The sequence below is a fragment of the Lithobates pipiens genome, unplaced genomic scaffold (genome assembly GCF_037356315.1).
Source record: "Lithobates pipiens isolate NorthernLeopardFrog02 unplaced genomic scaffold, aLitPip1_a1.2 Scaffold_16, whole genome shotgun sequence".
Lineage (NCBI taxonomy): Eukaryota > Metazoa > Chordata > Amphibia > Anura > Ranidae > Lithobates > Lithobates pipiens.
Window position 1 is genome coordinate 364,466,663 of NW_027507748.1, and position 18,662 is coordinate 364,485,324.

General features: G+C 41.7%; 1 protein-coding gene across 6 annotated transcripts in view; it reads left to right on the plus strand.

The window, feature by feature from the left end:
* Nucleotides 1–18,662, plus strand: part of S100PBP (S100P binding protein) — a 115,636-nt gene that overhangs the window by 25,369 nt on the left and 71,605 nt on the right. For 5 of the 6 annotated variants that reach the window (XM_077482023.1, XM_077482025.1, XM_077482022.1 and 2 more), the window contains exons 2-3: nt 1,583–2,941; nt 7,511–7,596. In XM_077482023.1, coding sequence (XP_077338149.1) covers nt 1,697–2,941; nt 7,511–7,596 — 1,331 coding nt within the window. In that variant the 5' untranslated portion in view covers nt 1,583–1,696. Of the gene's footprint in view, nt 1–1,582; nt 2,942–7,510; nt 7,597–9,262; nt 9,405–18,662 lie in introns of those variants that run through there. The other variant, XM_077482027.1, reaches the window with a different exon arrangement.

Genomic DNA, 18,662 nt, shown 5'->3' on the forward strand with positions numbered 1-18,662 from the left:
TTGTGCAGTGTAAGTATTTGTGCTGACTTTAGTAGCTTGCAACCATCATAAGAGTTTATTGTACCGTATATGCTCGAGTATAGGTCGATCCGAATATAAGCCGAGGCCCCTAATTTACCACAAAAAAAATGGGAAAACTTATTGACTCGTGTATAAGCCGAGGGTGAGACATGCAGCAGCTACTGTTACAGCTTAAAAGAGTGGAAAAGAGGGTCAACAATACCCATCTGCAGCTGTATACCTCCCTGTGTCCATTGCAGCCTACCTGTGTCTTGTGCATGCCTCCGTGTGCCAATCTGCAGCCTCTTTGTCCTTCTGCAGCCTCTGTGTCCTTCTGCAGCCTCTGTGTGCCAAAAAACATACGGCGGCCATGCCAGGATCGCCGCACCTCTCCTCCTCGTCTGTGACAGACGGCGGCCATTCCACTGTTCAAAAGCCGCGCCGCCGTCTGTGATAGGCGGAACACTCAATTTCCCAGCAGTCAGTGTTCCGCCTATCACGGACATCCTCTCATCCTCGTCCGTAGTATGAGGATGAGCGGATGTCCGTGATAGGCGGACCACTGACTGCTGGGAAATTGAGTGTTCCGCCTATCACAGACAGGGAGGCGCGGCTTTTGAATACTGGAATGGCCGCCGTCTGTCTGCACCACACGCTGATCGGGTAGGCAGACGGCGGTGACTCGAGTATAAGCCGAGGGGGGCACTTTCAGCCTAAAAAAAGGGGCTGAAAATCTCGGCTTATACTCGAGTATATACGGTATTGGTAAAAATACATTCATTATTCTGACATTTGCGATAGGCACTAAAAGGGAAGTCCAGAAATTTCTGAGTAGACGAGTTTGGAAGTGAGCAGTCTGGGTTTGCTGCATTGCTACACAGCTCGATCCAGTATTATTACCATACACAAAATATGATGTGCCAACTGTTTGTGCAGCACTTTACAAAATAAGGGGAACAGTACGGTTGCATTAAATTTTAGGACAAGAGGGTTGAAGGGGGTTGCTGCTTGTAAAAGCTTACAACCTAAAGGATGCTGCATTTCATTTCTGCACCAGAGACCCAAAAGGTTGGTCAATGAATCGACTGCAGAGATTCAAGTGACAGCATTACCAGGAAAAATAAGATTATGAAAATACCACTTAGTCTGTGCAAAATTATGAACAGCATAAGTACTGGTGTCACTTTAAGATGATAGAGTTCATGATGGTAATTCCATGATTTACCAGAGCTTAGTAAATACTGTATTTTTATATAGGTAATTATGTGACATTGGTTGTTTAGAGCAGGGCTCCCCAAACTTTTGAGTACGAAGGCCACATCAGTTTTATAATTAAATGAATTGTTTTACTTCTATATTTTGGGATTCGGAATGATATGATTTTAGAACAAAAGCAAAAGAGGGGAGAGGGTCCTAACAACGACAGCATGACCCTAGCTGGGGGCTAGATCCAATATTGTAGCAGGCTGGATATGGCCTGCAGGCAGTGTATTAGAGACCCCTTATTTAGAGTTACAAAAATAACAACATGTTTAGCTATAAGTATTGTAAAGCAGTTCTATTAATCATCTTACTTCTGCAGAATTTCAGGTGCTGAAAGACCTATGAAAAGTACCAATGAAAGCAGTGATTTGACTGTAGATACGGTGAACTCTGAGTGACAAGTTGTGCGATACCCATCAACTTGGGAAGAAAGATGGAAGATATAAAGATCAGTATTGTCAATGACCGAGCAACTGGTATGAAGCACAAACAAGATGTTGCAGCAGTAACCCCTTGCTCTAAGAAACTTCGCAGTGTTGTCTTTCATTGTAGTACACCACATTCTGCATCTTTCCCTTCGTGGAGCTCTCCTATCTCTCAATCTAAAGGTGTCAGACAGAGCCATGCAAGTACCGCATTTTATACACTGGAGCAAAATCCTGAGTTCAGCGATGAGTGGGATGATTCTTTGCTGGAACCTTCAGATAATGAAGATGACTCACCATTATATCTGACAGTGGATGAGATTGAGTCCTTACTTGAAGATGACTCCTGCTTTGCAGGTGAAACTTCTGGATTGGAGAAATGCAATGCTACATGTATTGTTACTCCAGAATCAGAAGATAAAGAAAAATGTTGTGCTTTACCCTGTAGTCAGTTAGATGGTCCTAATACTTTTACCAAAGCAACCCTGTTTGAGGAAGACCTGGATAACTTTGCAGCAATGGCTCCATCACCCTGTCATTCAATCCTACATTCTGTAGAGGTTCAGGTGTCAAAACAGAAAAGCAACATTGTTGGCAATGCGAAATCTTCTGATTCTGTACAAGAAATAAATGGATTGTCTACTTCAGCAGTGCCTATAGTAACGAACGTAGAAATACTTACTCATCAGCTTGCCAGTGATGGCTCAGCCAACCTTCCTGTTCAGTCACCCAACTCTCTGTATACTATAGATGTAGTGGAATGGAAGGTTGACCCTGAACTGTGTTTTGATGGGGACATTGACAATCTCTTAGCAACCAGTCCCAGAAGTGGTTTGTCATCTGAAGATGATACAGCTGCTGAACCTTCTATACAGTGCACAGAACAAGGCAGATCTGTGGTATCCGATTCGGCAAGCACTATCAAGCTTTTGAATGCTGTCGCTGTTAATCAAACAGCCAATTCTGCTGATTCTGATAGTGCAGATATTGTTCAGCAACTCTCTCCATCCACTTTAAACCTATCAGATACACTGAAGGTCCATTGTCCACCTTCCACTGTACCTGAGCCTCCAAAAGATTCTGAGTCGCCATCAACTTCTACAATGGTCATCTCTGAAACCCAGTCAACTACTGATGCTGTTGAAGATTTGAAACCCAGCACATCTACAGAAAGTGATGCCACGTCCACTGTAGTTGTAAGTGAACAGCCTGAAAATTCAAGTGCCACACAGACATCCAGCAGCCAGCAAACGGTATGCAACACCCTTTGGTTGAATAATTTCTTAAACATGTAACTTGAAAAATAGATTGTCAAAACATAACTTCTAAGAATTATTTAATTGGTTGTAGTTTAAGGGTAACTCAATTTTTGTGGGAAAACAATGTAGCAAAAAAAAAAAAGATTTTTGTGTGTGTGTGTGTGTGTGTGTGTATGTGTGTATATATATATATATATATATATATATATATATATATATATATATATATATATATATATATATATATATATATATATATATATATATATATATATATATATATATATATATAAATGTAGTGTGCACTAAGATGCAAGTTCAATTTTAGGCCTTTGCAACAAAAATTTAGGCCAAGGGGTTAAATACATCAAAAAAGAGGCATAAGATCATGAAAGAATTAAAGCAATATGAGGCGGAGGTGATCTTTCTGCAAGAAATGCATATTTCGCACGAATCAAAGGTCAGGCTTTACTCCAAAAACTACCCGAGTTGGTATCGCGGCGACACAATAACAAACAGGGGGAGGGGAGTAGCAATAGGATTTGCAAAAAATATTCGCTTTGTCCTGAAGGAAAGAGAGACTCTGCGAATAGAAACCCTATAAAGTAGTTAAAGGGAATATTGGCCAGGCTACAGGAGTTTAAGAGCGGTTATGTGATCATGATGGGAGACATAGATTTTTGTTTCGATCCTAAGTTAGATAGTACGTCCGGTGCGCAGGGGATGAGTAATGTACAACTAAAAAGATAAAACAAAAACTGAGCAGTTGCCAATTGGTAGATGTGTGGAGGGTCCAACACTCAAAATCATTGGACTATATGTTTTACTCTTCTGTGCACGGGACATACTCTAGGATCGACCTATATTTTTTGTGAAACACAGAGCACTGGAAAGTGTAATCGAAACCAGTATAGAAATAACTACACTGTCAGATCACACTCCTGTAAAGATGAAAATGCAGATTCCTGGTCATCATAGCCAAGCTTTCTCGTGGCATTTAAATGAAGAATTAATCCATGATAAGGAGGGGTGCGAAATAGTGCGTAGGGAATTACAAAAGTATTTTTTAATAAATAGCACAGAGATTTCAGGGCAAGCTCTATGGGACGCCCATAAAGCATATATCTGAGGGATCTTGATAGCCCTGGGGACTAGGAAAAAGAGCGCTCTGAAAAGATTAAAAAATTAAGGGATGAAATCTTTAGAGTAGAACAACAACATAAAAAGGGTATTACAGATAAAAAGCTCTTCCAGAAATTAATATCCAAAAGAGAAGAACTACGAGGGTTAATGGAACAGGAAACAAAAAAAATCTTCAATCAATTGGCTAAAGAAAGATATCAGTAAGGGAACAAACCTACTAAATATTTAGCAAAAATGCTTCAAAGGAAGAAATCTATTAATTACATAGAGAAAATTCAAACAGAACATGGGGATATGGTTTACACAACAAAAGAAATGGCAGAATCATTTAAAACTTATGAGAGACTCTATGCAGTAAAAAATAAGGAGAAGGCGACAGGAGAAAAAATAAGAAAAATAAACGATTACCTAAATAACGCTAGATTGTCCAAGATTGATGAAAATGAAAAGGAACACCTAGAAAGCCCCATAACGGGGGAGGAAATAAAGCGCTAATAGATTCAGCCCCTGGGAAAAGTCCCAGACCTGACGGACTAACAATTTATTATTATAAAAGGTTTAAAGATATCTTGATCTCGAGACTATGCAAATATATGAATGGATTAGGGACAGAATACGAGATGAGTAAAGAGGCATTGACAGCTTCAATAACTGTAATTCGGAAGGAGGGGAAAGGCAAGACTGTTCCAGCTATAGACCAATATCGCTGCTGAATGCAGATACTAAATTATTTGCCAAAATACTCACAGGTAGAATGAAGAAATCAATGAACTCACTGGTTCACCCGGACCAGGTAGGGTTTGTATCTGGCAGGGAGGGTAAGGACAATGGGGTGAGAACCCTTTTTCTGTTATCTCAAAGGGAGGAGACGGGACCCCCGGTACTACTACTACTGTCGACGGATGCTCAGAAGGCCTTCGACAGGGTAGACTGGGAATTTATGTTCCAGACATTAGAAAAAATGGGAATTGGACCAAGGATGGCCCAATGGGTTAAAACACTATATCATCATCCTGCAGCAACTATAAAGATAAACGGGACACCCTCCCCTCCCTTTGAGATGGAAAACGGGACTAGACAGGGTTGCCCACTGTCACTCCTCTTATTTGTGCTATCGCTGGAACCATTACTCTACAATTCAAAACAATCCGGAAATTGCAGGAATTAAGCTGGGAAAGGCGGTGCAAAAACTTGCCGCATTTACGGACGACGTATTGTTTTATATTAGTAAACCTAAAAGCACAATACCTAAGTTAATTAAGGCCCTGGAATATTATGGGGAATTTTCGAATTTTTAAAATTAACCAAACAAAATCTGAAATCCTAAATATCAATGTTCGTAAACAAGAAGTACAACAGCTCCAAGAGGAATGTAAATTTACATGGGGCAAAGAATTGAAATACTTGGGAATAAAATGAGCAAGCTCTTTGAAGTAGATCTATCAACTAAATTACATCCCACTATTAAATGAAATCAAAACTGAACTTAGAAGGTTCGCTAATAGACCATTATCCTGGCTGGGACGAATAAACACGTTAAAGATGTTTATACACCAAAAGATCCTATATAAATTCCAGATGATGCTGATCGAAATACCTGCCAGTTATTTTTTAAAGCTGAAATCCCTAATGATCAAATATGTTTGGAATAATAAAAAACCAAGGATCTCCTTTTCAATATTAGAACAGAAAATAAAAGCGAGGGGGATTAGCAGCTCCTGATATTCAAAATTATTATAAGGCGATAGTGCTGTCTAGAATAGTCGAATGGGTGGGGGAGAAAGAGAGTGAGAAAAGGTGGGTGAATTTTTTGAATGTGTGTATATATAGTAAGGCACAACTTAGTAAGATAGTGTGGAACCCTCCACGGATTGCACCTAAGATTTGGGATGGGGTTTACAAAAAATTAAATGGGCACTATAACTCACCTCTTGTAGCACTGAAAGAAAATGAGTTTTTCCCACCAGGTAGAGGGGTAATAGGAGGGAATTGGATAAAAAAGGATAAATTACAAATAAAAGATTATTATTAAAGAAGGGAAACTTATAATATATAGAGAATTAGAACACGAGGGATTCATGTTAATTGGTGAATGGCGGTATCTCCAGCTGGCCCACTTCATTGAAAGGCTACCTGAACTAATAAGATCTGAAGATGAGCTGACTATGTTGGAGCGACTCTGTACAACAGACAACTCTAAAGGAATTATTTCCAGGATGTATGGGCTGCTGATGTCGGTTGGCGAGCTGGAGATCCCGCCATATATTAAAAAATGGGAAAATGAATTGGGAATACAGAGGGATAAAGAAACAATAAGTAAAATATTGAAATTAATTCACAGTTCGGCAATAGATAGCAAAACCGCTAAGATTAATTACAAATGCCTAACTAGATGGTACAATACCCCGGATAAGACTGCTAAATATCAACAGGGAGGATCGGCAGATTGCTGGAGAGGTTGCAAAGCTATAGGAACGATGGCACACCTATGGTGGGGATGCCCAAAAATTTAAATATACTGGGGGAAGATTTTACAAAAGATAAGAGATAACTAAAACAACAGTGAAAGGTGATCCTAGGTGATAGTACTTTTCCATGGGGGTAAAACAATATCGAGAAACAATCATCCCACACCTCCTTAACGCAGCAAAAAAAAATGGATCCCTAAGAAATGGCAGGAGGTTGAATGCCCAACGATGTGGGAGTGGGTAGATGCAGTTGAAGATATATTCAATATGGAAAGCCTTAGTATTGGGGATGAAAATAAGAGAAGCATTAATAAAAAAAAATGGAGATGTTGGAAAGATTTCAAGAAAGTTTTTGGAGTTATACAGCACAATTAAGATTATAAAGACCTATGTCAGAGGAGGCTACGGGAAGAGATAAAATACTGACGTTTTGGGGATTTGTAGTTAAGAAATATACATAAGAGTAACAAATGCTACAATGATGTGAAGACAAAAGGAGACGGTGATGAACGGAAAGTTGATTTATGTCTCTCTAGAGAATTTGTTGATGTGGCTATAAAAAAAAAAAGAACCTTGCAAGTGCATCAGTGACTTGATAATGAAAGTAGCTCTGATACAGATGCACTTTGCACATTGACACAACCAAACAACCAACTATTTCTTCAGAGCAACTGAAGGTAGGAATCTGCAACAAAGTTTGTTAAAATCTTTACAAAGTTCATGGATCACCCAGAGGGGATTGTTTTCTCAACCTAGGTGGAGTTACTTTTTAAATAAAAATACATAATATAGTATATCTCGTTACACTGTGGTGAAAATAAATAGGTCACGTGTACAGGGATAACAGCTTGGACCTCCAAAAGCACAATTTATGTAATATAGCACATATATTCCTTAAATTCAGTTCAGTGATTTATATTTCATTTTTTTTTTTTTTTTTACTTCTATGCAGATCACAGCCCCTGCAACAAATTCCTCTACAGCTGTCCAACAAAGGTTATGTGTTGCAGTTACACCATTGCCAAAACCAGCACACAGGTATCTGACTTTTTCCAGTCCGTATCATTGATGCTTTGTTTGTCTTGATAAACAACTTGTCCTTATTAGTTCTCAGTATGCATTTTTGCTGTAACAGTTGCTAGATCTTTATTTAACATGAACCTATTTATCATTTTAAAACTTAAATAAGTTTACCTTTTAACAAAAAATAATAAATGCACATATTTTTGCTGGTAAAAAAAAAGCGCAATTTTTTTTTTTTTTAGATTCTGGGGGCCTCTAAGACTATTAGATTTTCTGCAGATTTTTGTCTTCAGATTTACCAAAATCATATAATATGAGGTCAAACCTTAGTAGTTCCAATTTGTATGCAGTCAAGCAGGCCCTTGCACTACATGGGTTTTTGGAAATCTGAAGACAAAAATCTGCAGAAAATCGAATGGCTTGTATGGGGCTTTAAGCATTGCACCAGTAGATCGCTAGTGTCATACACTGACAAATCTGCAGGAGACCTGTATCTGTGTGCCCATACATCCCGTACAGGCAAGCAGATACAGTCTGACAGAGAGAGAATGAATGAACTCCCACAGCCCCATGGTAGTTCATTTAAAACTACAAGCCGACAGCCACAAAGGCTGCCAGACCTTGTATTTTTCTGTTCACAGAACACCGTGAATGAGTGACGCAGCCAGACAGGTGGAGCCACTAGGAAGGCCACTTTCTGGGAAACGGTCAACAGGAGAATCTCCCTGATATTTTCAAATGGCGGTTTTTGAAGCGCTGACAACACCAGGTTCAAATCCCATGGGGGTAACGGTGGACGCACCAGAGGGACTACATATCATACCCCCTGAACGAAGGTACTCACTAAGGAGTGCAATGCCAGGGGTCGTTGTGGAAAAAAAGACAGCTAAGGCTGAAATTTGCCCTTTGATGGCGCATGTTGCGTTTTATATACACAGTGCGCCTGCGTGAAACTCCGCCCGCCCCTGATGTTCTCTTTCGGCACAGTGGGGAGAGAGCATGGCGGAGACACAGCAGGTGCACACTAATAGTTCCACTAAGGAGGAGGAGGGCGAGGAAAGCCCGGAGCCTGAAACATCCCGAACCTGGAGGAGAAGATTTAAGGCCTCAAATATGTCTTTTGGAGAGATGGTGGAAATATTGAAGAGGGCCGACTATAATGGGAAGTATGGACCTTACCCAAACCCAAATATTAGAAAGGCCAAGATCATGACTAAAGTTGTGAAGAGTCTTCAGAAGAATTTTGAGGTACGACGATCCAAGGATCAACTGAGAAAACACTGGTCAGACCTGAAACTGAGGGAGCACGATCGGTACAGAAGGATCAAGCGAATTCTTCAAAAAAGTAAGTAGTTGTCGTGTGTTCATATTATTATTATTATTGCTTGCTTACTGCTTGTGCTTTAATTTAATGTTGTACTGTTTAAAATGGCCACTTTCAAGTTCATGGGTTCAATCGTTCGTAATAAACATAGTTCGTTAGTCCACTCCAAAAACGATGTTTTGCCAACTTGCACTTGACTACATTTCTTCACACTACAGGTAAGTATTCCAGCTTTAGAAAGTGTCAAAAATAATGTTCTCATCAAAAAAACACAATTGTACGACGCTTCCAAGCAATGTTTCATATTCCTATTTCTGCCCTCTGTATGCTAAGCATTCCTTTTTTACATTCTCATAGCGAGAGAAGACTCGGGACATCTGAGACCACCAGGGACCCCACACCTTCCAAAGAAGGGGGAAATACCAACACCAGAAGCAAAGGAGGAGGAAGGAGAGATTGGCGAAATTGTCACCACAACAGGTGAGTGTCGGAGACCACAGCTTCTGGTAAGCTAATCAATATATGTCTGCATATTTATAATACATGGTGTGTTTTTTTTATTTTTTTATTTAGGTGATGTGGAAGAAGAATCACATTTTACCAGTGAAAGTGCCCAGATCCTCATTGGGGAGATAATGGGGTGCAATCGCGATTTAGAGAATATACAGAAAAACATCAATGATGTTCGACAAAAAATGAAGAACATCATTGATGTTTTGGGGAGAGTCTGAAACACCCCCAACCAGCTAGCATAGTTTTGAAATTTTCAAAAACACTTTTATATTTAAAAAAAAAAAAAGCCAAATTTGGAAGATGCACACAGTGTGTCAACATGTACTATCTCCCATCATGGGGGATCAATGTACGTGTTTTGTGGGTGCAACCCCTTCCTTGTTACTAAAGTGGCTGAGATGAAGGGGTTGCACCCCCCAAAACATGTACATTGATACCCCATGATGGGAGATGGCACATGTTGACATTAGGCATGGGATCAGGAGGAAACTGGCCACTTTTTTATTCTCAATTTGTGTTCATCTTCCAAATTTGGCTTTTCCAGGGGTGACACCCCATCTGATGAAGGCAATATCAGCACAGTTTGTACATACTTATGTCTGATATTGTCTTCACTTTTCAAAGTTGAACTTTGTAAGTTCCTGTGTTCTGCTTTGATACATGCCTGTTTACACAAAAAACGCCAAGTTATAAAAATGTTACCCAAAATAATGTTTTCTATACACCAAATATGTTGGTTTGTTGTAAAACCCTTTTCTAAAAGCACATGTGAATGTGCTTTGAGTAAAAAGTTAAACTATCAACAATGTGTGGCTTCCTTTTTCAATGCGCAAAAGCAGTATTTGTAGTAAAGTTGTTGTTTTCTGTGGTACTGAGTGTTATTTACTAAAGGCAAATCCACTTTGCACTCCAAGTGCAGTTTCAGGTGCACTTTAGCAGTGCACTTTAGCAGTGCACTTGTAGTGCATAGTGGATTTGCCTTTAGTAAATAACACCCACAGTGATGTTTAAATTTCCATAATCATGCTACTTTCATGACTCCACATATTTCTGCCATGGTGCTGAAAATGAGCAATATTTTTGTCAGTAATGCACTACATACATTATTAACAAAAACAAGGTGTATGTAGCAGACCCACGACATAAAAAGATTATCTGAAGAAGAGACTGTCACCTCATCTTGCTCTGAACTTGGGTTTGCACTGTTGTAGAAAAAGGCCCAAAAAAAAAGTAAAAATACCTAGGAAACACCTAAAACACAGCCAAGCAGTAAATGAAAACAAAGATTATTGGAGTTTCAAAAAAAACTTTAAAAAATGCCTCTCAGACATTGTCTGGCATATCAATGGCCCCCCTACCCATAAAGTACTCCATGTATTTGTTTCTGACCTCGCGGGCGCTTTGGGGGTCAAGCCAGGACGAGCAGCTTCAAGGGCCGTGAGGTTCACATTTTCCGGCAAGTCTGCATCAGGGCCAACTGAGGCCACATAGTTTGAATGTTTTTTCAAAAAATTGTGCAGAACGCAGCAGGCAAGCACAATGTGATTTAGTTTATATTCCGCCATGTGTATTGGCGTCAAAAATAGGCGGAACCGGCTGGCCATTATTTCAAAAGTGTTCTCCACGACTCTTCTGGCTCTGGCCAGCCGCACATTAAAGATCCTCTGATCGGGGGTGAGGGTCCTCATCGGGAAAGGCCACATCAAGTGGTTTGCCAGAGCCAAACGCCTCATCCACGACGAAAACGAACGGGAGTTCATCTACATTCTCCTCTGGAGGTGGCAAGCCCAGACTGCCACTCTTTAGATGCCAGTAGAATTCCGTCCGTGCAAACACTCCGACATCCGGCCATTTTGCCCCACGTCCACATACAGGAAGTCATAGGTCGCTGACACCACCGCCAACATAACAATACTATTAAACCCCTTGTGATTATAATAGTAGGACCCCGAGTTGGGGGGTGGGACGATGTGGACGTGTTTCCCATCAATTGCACCTCCACAATTGGGAAAGTCCCAACGGCTGGCAAAGTGGGAGGCCACAGTCTGCCATTCCTGTGGCGTTGAAGGAAACTGTGGAGTCAAACAAGAAAAAAAATTAGTCATTTTGCACATCAACATTGCAAGCAGATTAGACACAAACATTTTTGAACAATATCAGTATAACATTTTGGGAAATGAGCATTTAAAGCCTAAAGTATAAGGTCCCCTTATCAGATTCATCACCCCACCCCATCTAATGGGCCATTGCAAAAAATTAGGGGGGGGGGGGATGTTTTGGACAGGTAACCCTCTCCACTTTATTGAGAGCTGAATAAATAATGTGTGGTACTTTGGCCCACCAGACAGGTAAGAAGTGTCATAATACAAAAAAAAGGAACAAATGGAAGCACATTTTGACATTCTACGATTACCTATCAAGATAATAATAGGAGAAAAAATAATTAAACTGTAGCATTTGAAAGTATTGAGGCAGGTCCTTGCACTACATGCTTTGGTGAATTTATCCATAAATCTGACCAGAAAAAAGGTAGGTATAGTGTGTATTGGGTTTGGCAAAGTCAGCAGCACTCTGCATAAATTTAAGCACACACATAACATTTGTACATTTTAGGGGTGTTTAGGGGAAAGAAATACTATGGAACTGACTAAATACTGCTAAGTTTGCTAATATTGCTAAGTGACTAGATTATAGGTTTATGGCCCCAGAAGAGCATGCTGGGGAAGTTAGTGAAGGCAAATATGCATGAAGGACAAAAAAGGAACTTGAAAAGCTTCCAGCATGCATGAAAAGAAAGGGGCACAGCATATCAATTAGAGCATATTGCAATCCTGGTAATTAGGGAATGAGGAAAGAAATACAAGACATTAGCAAACATTAAATACATAGAATGTGATGTTAAAGGAGAAAACTTGCCTTCATATAGTCCTTCTGCAGGACCTGAATGATGGCAGAACAGGTCTCTGGAATAATGATTCCCAGAGCCTGGGGGAAAGATGCCTGTCGAGAACTTGAGGTCCTGAAGGCTTCTCCCTGTCGCCAAGTAGCTCAATGTGGCGATGAGCCTCTGCTCCGGAGTGATGGCTTGCCGCATGCAGGTATCCTGCGTGCTGATATAAGGGGACAGCAAAGCCAGCAGACGGTGAAAAATGGGGTCCATCATCAGGATTATTCTCCCGGATCTCACAAAGCAAAGGCATGTGCGAGACTTGATCACGCTGGCGCAACCAATTCTTGGTCCACGAACTTGTCCTTGCCCTGTTCATGGACCGGGCTTGTGTCAAAGCTGAAAGCCCAACACCAAGCCCCTATACAGCACAAACTCTACGACGAGTACGTACATGAAACATGGCTTGAAAACAGTCAGCTGGTCAGAACGGACAACAGAAAGCACCGATAAACAGCGATCTGAAGCACAAATCTAAAAAGCGCGAATCGTCTCTAACCAAACTTCTACTAACACGCGATAAACACGAGATCCGCAAAAGGAGCTCAAAGGGTGCCAGACGTGGTGCTAAACTTCCCTTTTCTAGTCCCGTTACCGTGTTCTTGCCAACCGCCGGAAATTCCGGCAACTTAGTCCGACCATGTGTATGCAACACCACTTCCGGACCACTTCTGTACTAAATCCGTCGGAATTTATCAGACGGATTTGGTTGTCGGAATGTACGACCGTGTGTACAAGGGCTAAGACATAACATACCTGCAAAGCAAACATGATAAAACACAGTAACAATAAAACATTACAGTGAAGCATAAAATACAGTACAACAGAACAATATAGCGATTACCGTATTTATCGGCGTATAACACGCACCCCAAGTTTAGGAGGGAAGTTTAAGGGAAAAAAACTTACATTTAAATGTCCATCTGCAGCCTTGTCAGTGTCATATGCAGCCTTGTCATGCAACCTTGTCAGTGTCATATGCAGCCTGTCCATCATTGCAGCCTTGTCATGCAGCTTGTCCATCATTGAAGCCTGTCTATCATTGCAGCCTTGTAATGCAGCCTTGTCCATCGTTGTCCCCTTGTCAGTGTTATTTTCAGGTTCTATTTTTAAAAAGGCGCCTCCTAGATGTCCTGTTTATCTCGGCGGCACCCGGTAGTTCTCGGCCGCCTTTGGCCCTTCTTGGCGGCTTTTGGCCATTCTTGGCGATTTTCTGCTGCCGAGAAGGGCCGAAGGCGGCTCAAAGCCGCCCAGAGGCTCAAAAATCGCGGGGGATCGGCGTATACCACATTTTCCTCAGATTTTAATGGGGAAAAAGTGCGTGTTACACGCTGATAAATGGGGTATATAATATATGTAATTTTATTTTATTTTTTTTACTATAACTATGAACGTTTCAAGTTAGGGTCTCAAAATGGGCATACCTGGGACCCGTGACCTGGGTCCAGCTTTCTGCAAGTCCATCCTCACCATTGGGGGCCCTGGTGAGGAAGCAGGCTAGGGCTTCGACTCTGCACCCTGTGGAAACCCAAGTTGGTGTTCTACAAGGGCTCACCATCAGACACCTGACCGACTGCTTTTAGACATCATATGGTTAACCACTTGCTTACTGGGCACTTAAACACCCTTCCTGCCCAGACCAATTTTCAGCTTTCGGTGCTCTCACACTTTGAATGACAATTACTCAGTCATTCAACACTGTACCCAAATGAATTTTTTGTCCTTTTTTCCCCACAAATAGAGCTTTCTTTTGGTGGTATTTGATCACCTCTGGGGTTTTTATTTTTTGCGCTATAAATGAAAAAAGACCGAAAATTTTGAAAAAAAACCTGCATATTTCTTTGTTTCTGTGACAGAATTATGCAAATTATTAATTTTTCTTCATAAATTTTGGCCACAATTTATACTGCTACATATCTTTGGTAAAAATAACCCAAATTAGTGGATATTATTTGGTCTTTGTGAAAGTTAGAGAGTCTACAAGCTGTGGTGCAAATCGCACAAAATTGATCACATCTGATGTACTGGTGGCCTATCTAGCTTCTTGTGACCCGAACAAGCCAGGAAAGTACAAATACCCTCCAAATGACCCCTTTTTGGAAAGTAGACATTCCAAGGTATTTAGTAAGAGGCATGGTGAGCTTTTTGATGTTGTCATTTTTTTCCCACAATTCTTTGCAAAATTAAGATTTTTCATTTTTTTTTATTTTTCTCCACAAAATTGTCATTGTAATAGGTTATTTCTCTCACATAGCATGTGTATACCACAAATGACACCCCCAAAAAAATCTGCTACTCCTCCTGAGTATTACAATACCACATGTGTGGGACTTTTTCACAGCCTGGCCATCACGTGTTCTAGGAGCATAAATTACACATCTAACTTGTTGACTACTTATTACACTTTTGAAGGCCCTGGAGCACCAGGACAGTGACACGTGACACTGATGACAGATGGCACTGATACGTGGCACTGATGACAGATGGCACTAATATGTGGCACTGATGACACATGGCATTAATACGTGGCACTGATGACAGATGGCACTAATGCGTGCCACCAATGACAGATGGCACTAATACGTGCCACCGATGACGCGTGACACTGATGACAGATGGCACTGATAAGTGGCATTGATGACGCGTGACACTGACAACAGATGGCACGTGATACTGATACGTGGCACTGATGACAGATGGCACTAATACGTGGCACTGATGACAGATGGCACTATGTGGCACTGATGACACGTGGCACTGGGGACAGATGGCACTGGGGACAAATGGCACTGACAACAGATGGCACTGGGGCAGGATGGCACTGGGGCAGGATGGCACTTATTTTTTTTTTTTTTACTTTTTTTTTTACACTGACGGCTGCTGCAGCCGTTCATCTCTCCCCTCTCACACTCTGTGTGAGGAGGGAGAGCGGCGCTGAGAGATGATCTCATATGTTTACATATGAGATCATCTCCCATTGAACATGCCAACGCGCTGTAAACGGCCACTGTGATTGGCCGTTTACAGCGATCTGTGTTTGCCTGTCCCCGGGGGACACGGCAAACACAGAACTTCTGTGGCGGCGCGCATTGCGGAAGTAAACAGGACGTCCAGGGACGGCTACCCGGACGAAAGCGCCTGCTCTATGGCCGTCATTCGGCTATAGGGCGGGCGCGAAGTTGGTTAATACTAAAGCCATAGGGGGTTCGTTATTATTTTTCTTTTTTCTTTTTCTTTTTTTTTTCCAGTGAAGTGAACAGAAAACTGATTCCTTTATCTATACAAAAGTGGTGGATGAAGGCATCCCCTGCCAGGTCAGAATACACTGATCAGCAGCTGTATCTGCTTATCGAGAAAAGTTTTCCAGCATGTCCTTTCCACAATCAATCGACTTCTGTCAAGCAGATAATCACACATTACTGAAAAATTGCCTGGTCTCCGCTGAACTGGCAGAATTTTGATCAGTGTATGGCCAGCTTAAAGCGATTAGTAAAGCACCAGTTTTTTTTGTTTTTTTTTTAAACCTGCAAAGTAAAGCCATAATATGCTTGTATGCATCACATACTAGCACATTATGTTTAACTTAGAATGGCGTCCTTGGTTTCTCACCGTGGCGATCGGGGATGAGGCATGTCCCTTGGACACAGCCTATCCCAGATCCGTGTAAAGAGCCAATAAAAAAATGTCTCTTTACCATGTGACCGGCTGTGTCTGATCACAGCCAGTCACTTGTACTGCCCATGTGCACGGCGCTTGTGCACGCCCCTAGGGCGAGCGCAGAACGGCGATTGGGTGGGAGGTTTGTCACCCTGACACAGCCCAACTCTGATCGCAGTAAAGAGCCAATGAAATTGGCTCTTTACCATGTGACTGGCTGTGTCCAGTCCAATTTAACTTCCCTAAATGTTTTCATCACTGTGGTCGAAAACTATCATTGATTTAATCCTACTAATGGTTGGAAATTGAATGAATGTTCTTAAAGCACATTTCTTAACAAAATTCAACTCAAATAGTGTATAGTAAGCTTAAGAGCTTGTGTCTTGTACTATACTCCAAGAAAAGGATTTTAGCAGTAATTCAAAAATTGTATAACAATGCCGCTTACCAGTCCTTATATGTGGTGGTTGCATTGTTTTTTATTTTTTAGGAACTACACAAGACACCCGCTGATCTTTATAGAAATGCAGTGGCCTTATCACTCCTGTAAGCTAAACTGAAAGCACAATCTTTCTTACCTATCTTGTGTAAACTATTAGTCTTAGCAGTCTATCCTGTAATAAAGATGAACAAAAGCAGACATACTTGATGTCCATCCTGTGTGACAACCTCTATAGATAGTATCCAAGTAAAGTGTGTGTATACGATTACGAATTAGGTGTAGTTCAACATGGGTTTTGTTTTTTTATGTATACAGTGCCTTGAAAAAGTATTCACACCCCTCTGTGAAGTCCTAAGAGGTTTGTTAGGGAACACAGACCAGTCAGGGATAGGAATGAGCTTCAAGTTCGAGTCAAACTCATGCTCGGTTCGAACATTGCCTGTTCACCAAACAGCGAAAAATTTGGGGTGTTCGCGGCTAATTTGAAAAGCAGTGGAACACCCTGTACAAGTCTATGGGAGAAATCTAAAGTTCTAATTTTAAAGGCTTATATGCAAGTTAATCTTTCCATCTTAGGCTAAAAAGTTAAATTTCGGTCTCCTCTGACCAGAGCACATTCTACCACATGTTTGCTGTGTCTCCCCTTGACTTCTTATAACTTTCTTTCAACAATGGCTTACTTGCCACTCTTCCATAAAGGCATGACTAATAGTTGTCCTATAGACAGATTCTCTTACCTGGGCTGCGGATCTCTGCAGCTCCTCCAGAGTTACCATGGGCCTCTTGGCTGCTTCTACAATTAATGCTCTCTTTGCCCAGCCTTTGAGTTTAGGTGGACAGCCATGTTTTGGTAGGTTTGTAGTTCCATATTCTTTCCATTTTTGGATTATGGATTGAACAGAGCTCCGTGAGCTGTTCAAAGCTTGGGATTTTTTTTATAACCCTGCTTTAAACCTCTTCACGAGTTTATCCCCGACTAAGGATGAGCCGAACACCAGTACCTGCGAACAAACCTAAACTTCATGTGAACTTTAGAACCCTATTAAAGTCTATGGGACTCGAATGTTCAAAATCAAAAGTGCTAATTTTAAAGGCTAATGTGCAAGTTATTGTCATAAAAAGTGTTTGGGGACCTGGGTTCTGCCCCAGGGGACATGTATCAATGCAAAAAAAAGTTTTAAAAACTCACGTTTTTCCGGGAGCAGTGATTTTAATAATGCTTAAAGTGAAATAATAAGTGTAATATTCCTTAAATTTTTTTTACCTGGGCAGTGTGTTTAGTATACCTGTAAAGGGGCGCATCTTTCCCGTGCTTAGAACTGTCTCTGCAAAAAAGTGTAATTTCTGCAGGAAAAAGTCATTTAAAATCACTTGCGGCTGTAATGAATTGTCGGCTCCCCGTAATGCAGAAAATATTGATAACAAAAAAAAGCGAGGGGAACCCTGCGTCCCCTCAAATATCCATACCAGACCCTTTATCCGAGCACGCAACCTGGCAGGCCGCAGGAAAAGGGGGGGAGAGAGGACCCCCTCCTCCTGAACCGTACCAGGCCACATGCCCTCAACATTGGGAGAGGATGCTTTGCCCCCCCCCCCCCCCCCAAGCACCATGTCCCCATGTTAATGAGGACAACATGGGGACATGGAAACCTGCGTTACATCAGAGGGGGGCGGGGTCACCCGCACGTCATTGGGGAAGTCGGGCTTTCCACTTGCATCGAGGGCAGGTCTGTATCTGTCACTGGCAGCCTGACACTTCTTATATGAGGAGGGCGGGGCCACACGCCACCTGACCCCACCCTCCTCATATAAGAAGTGTCAGGCTGCCAGTGACAGATACAGACCTGCCTCTGAAAAGTGTCCGCTCTGAACTGCGCAGGCGTATCGCTTGCGCAGTACGGAGCAGAAGGAGATTTAGAAAATCTCCGAAGATGAACGGCTCCTGCGCCGTGAGTCCAGGTGCAAGCCCCACCATCCAAGTGGACATAGGGCTGCACATATTAGAGGGCCCCTCGCGGGCTCGCCACGCTTCGGGCATGGCCTCGCTTCGCTCGCCTCTTTTTATTCTAAATCTATGTCCACTTGGATGGTGGGGCTAGAACCTGGACTAACGGCACAGGCGCCGTTCATCTTCGCCTATTTTCGGAATCTGCTTGTCCTGTGTACCTACTGCGCATGCCCAGTACACAGCGGACACT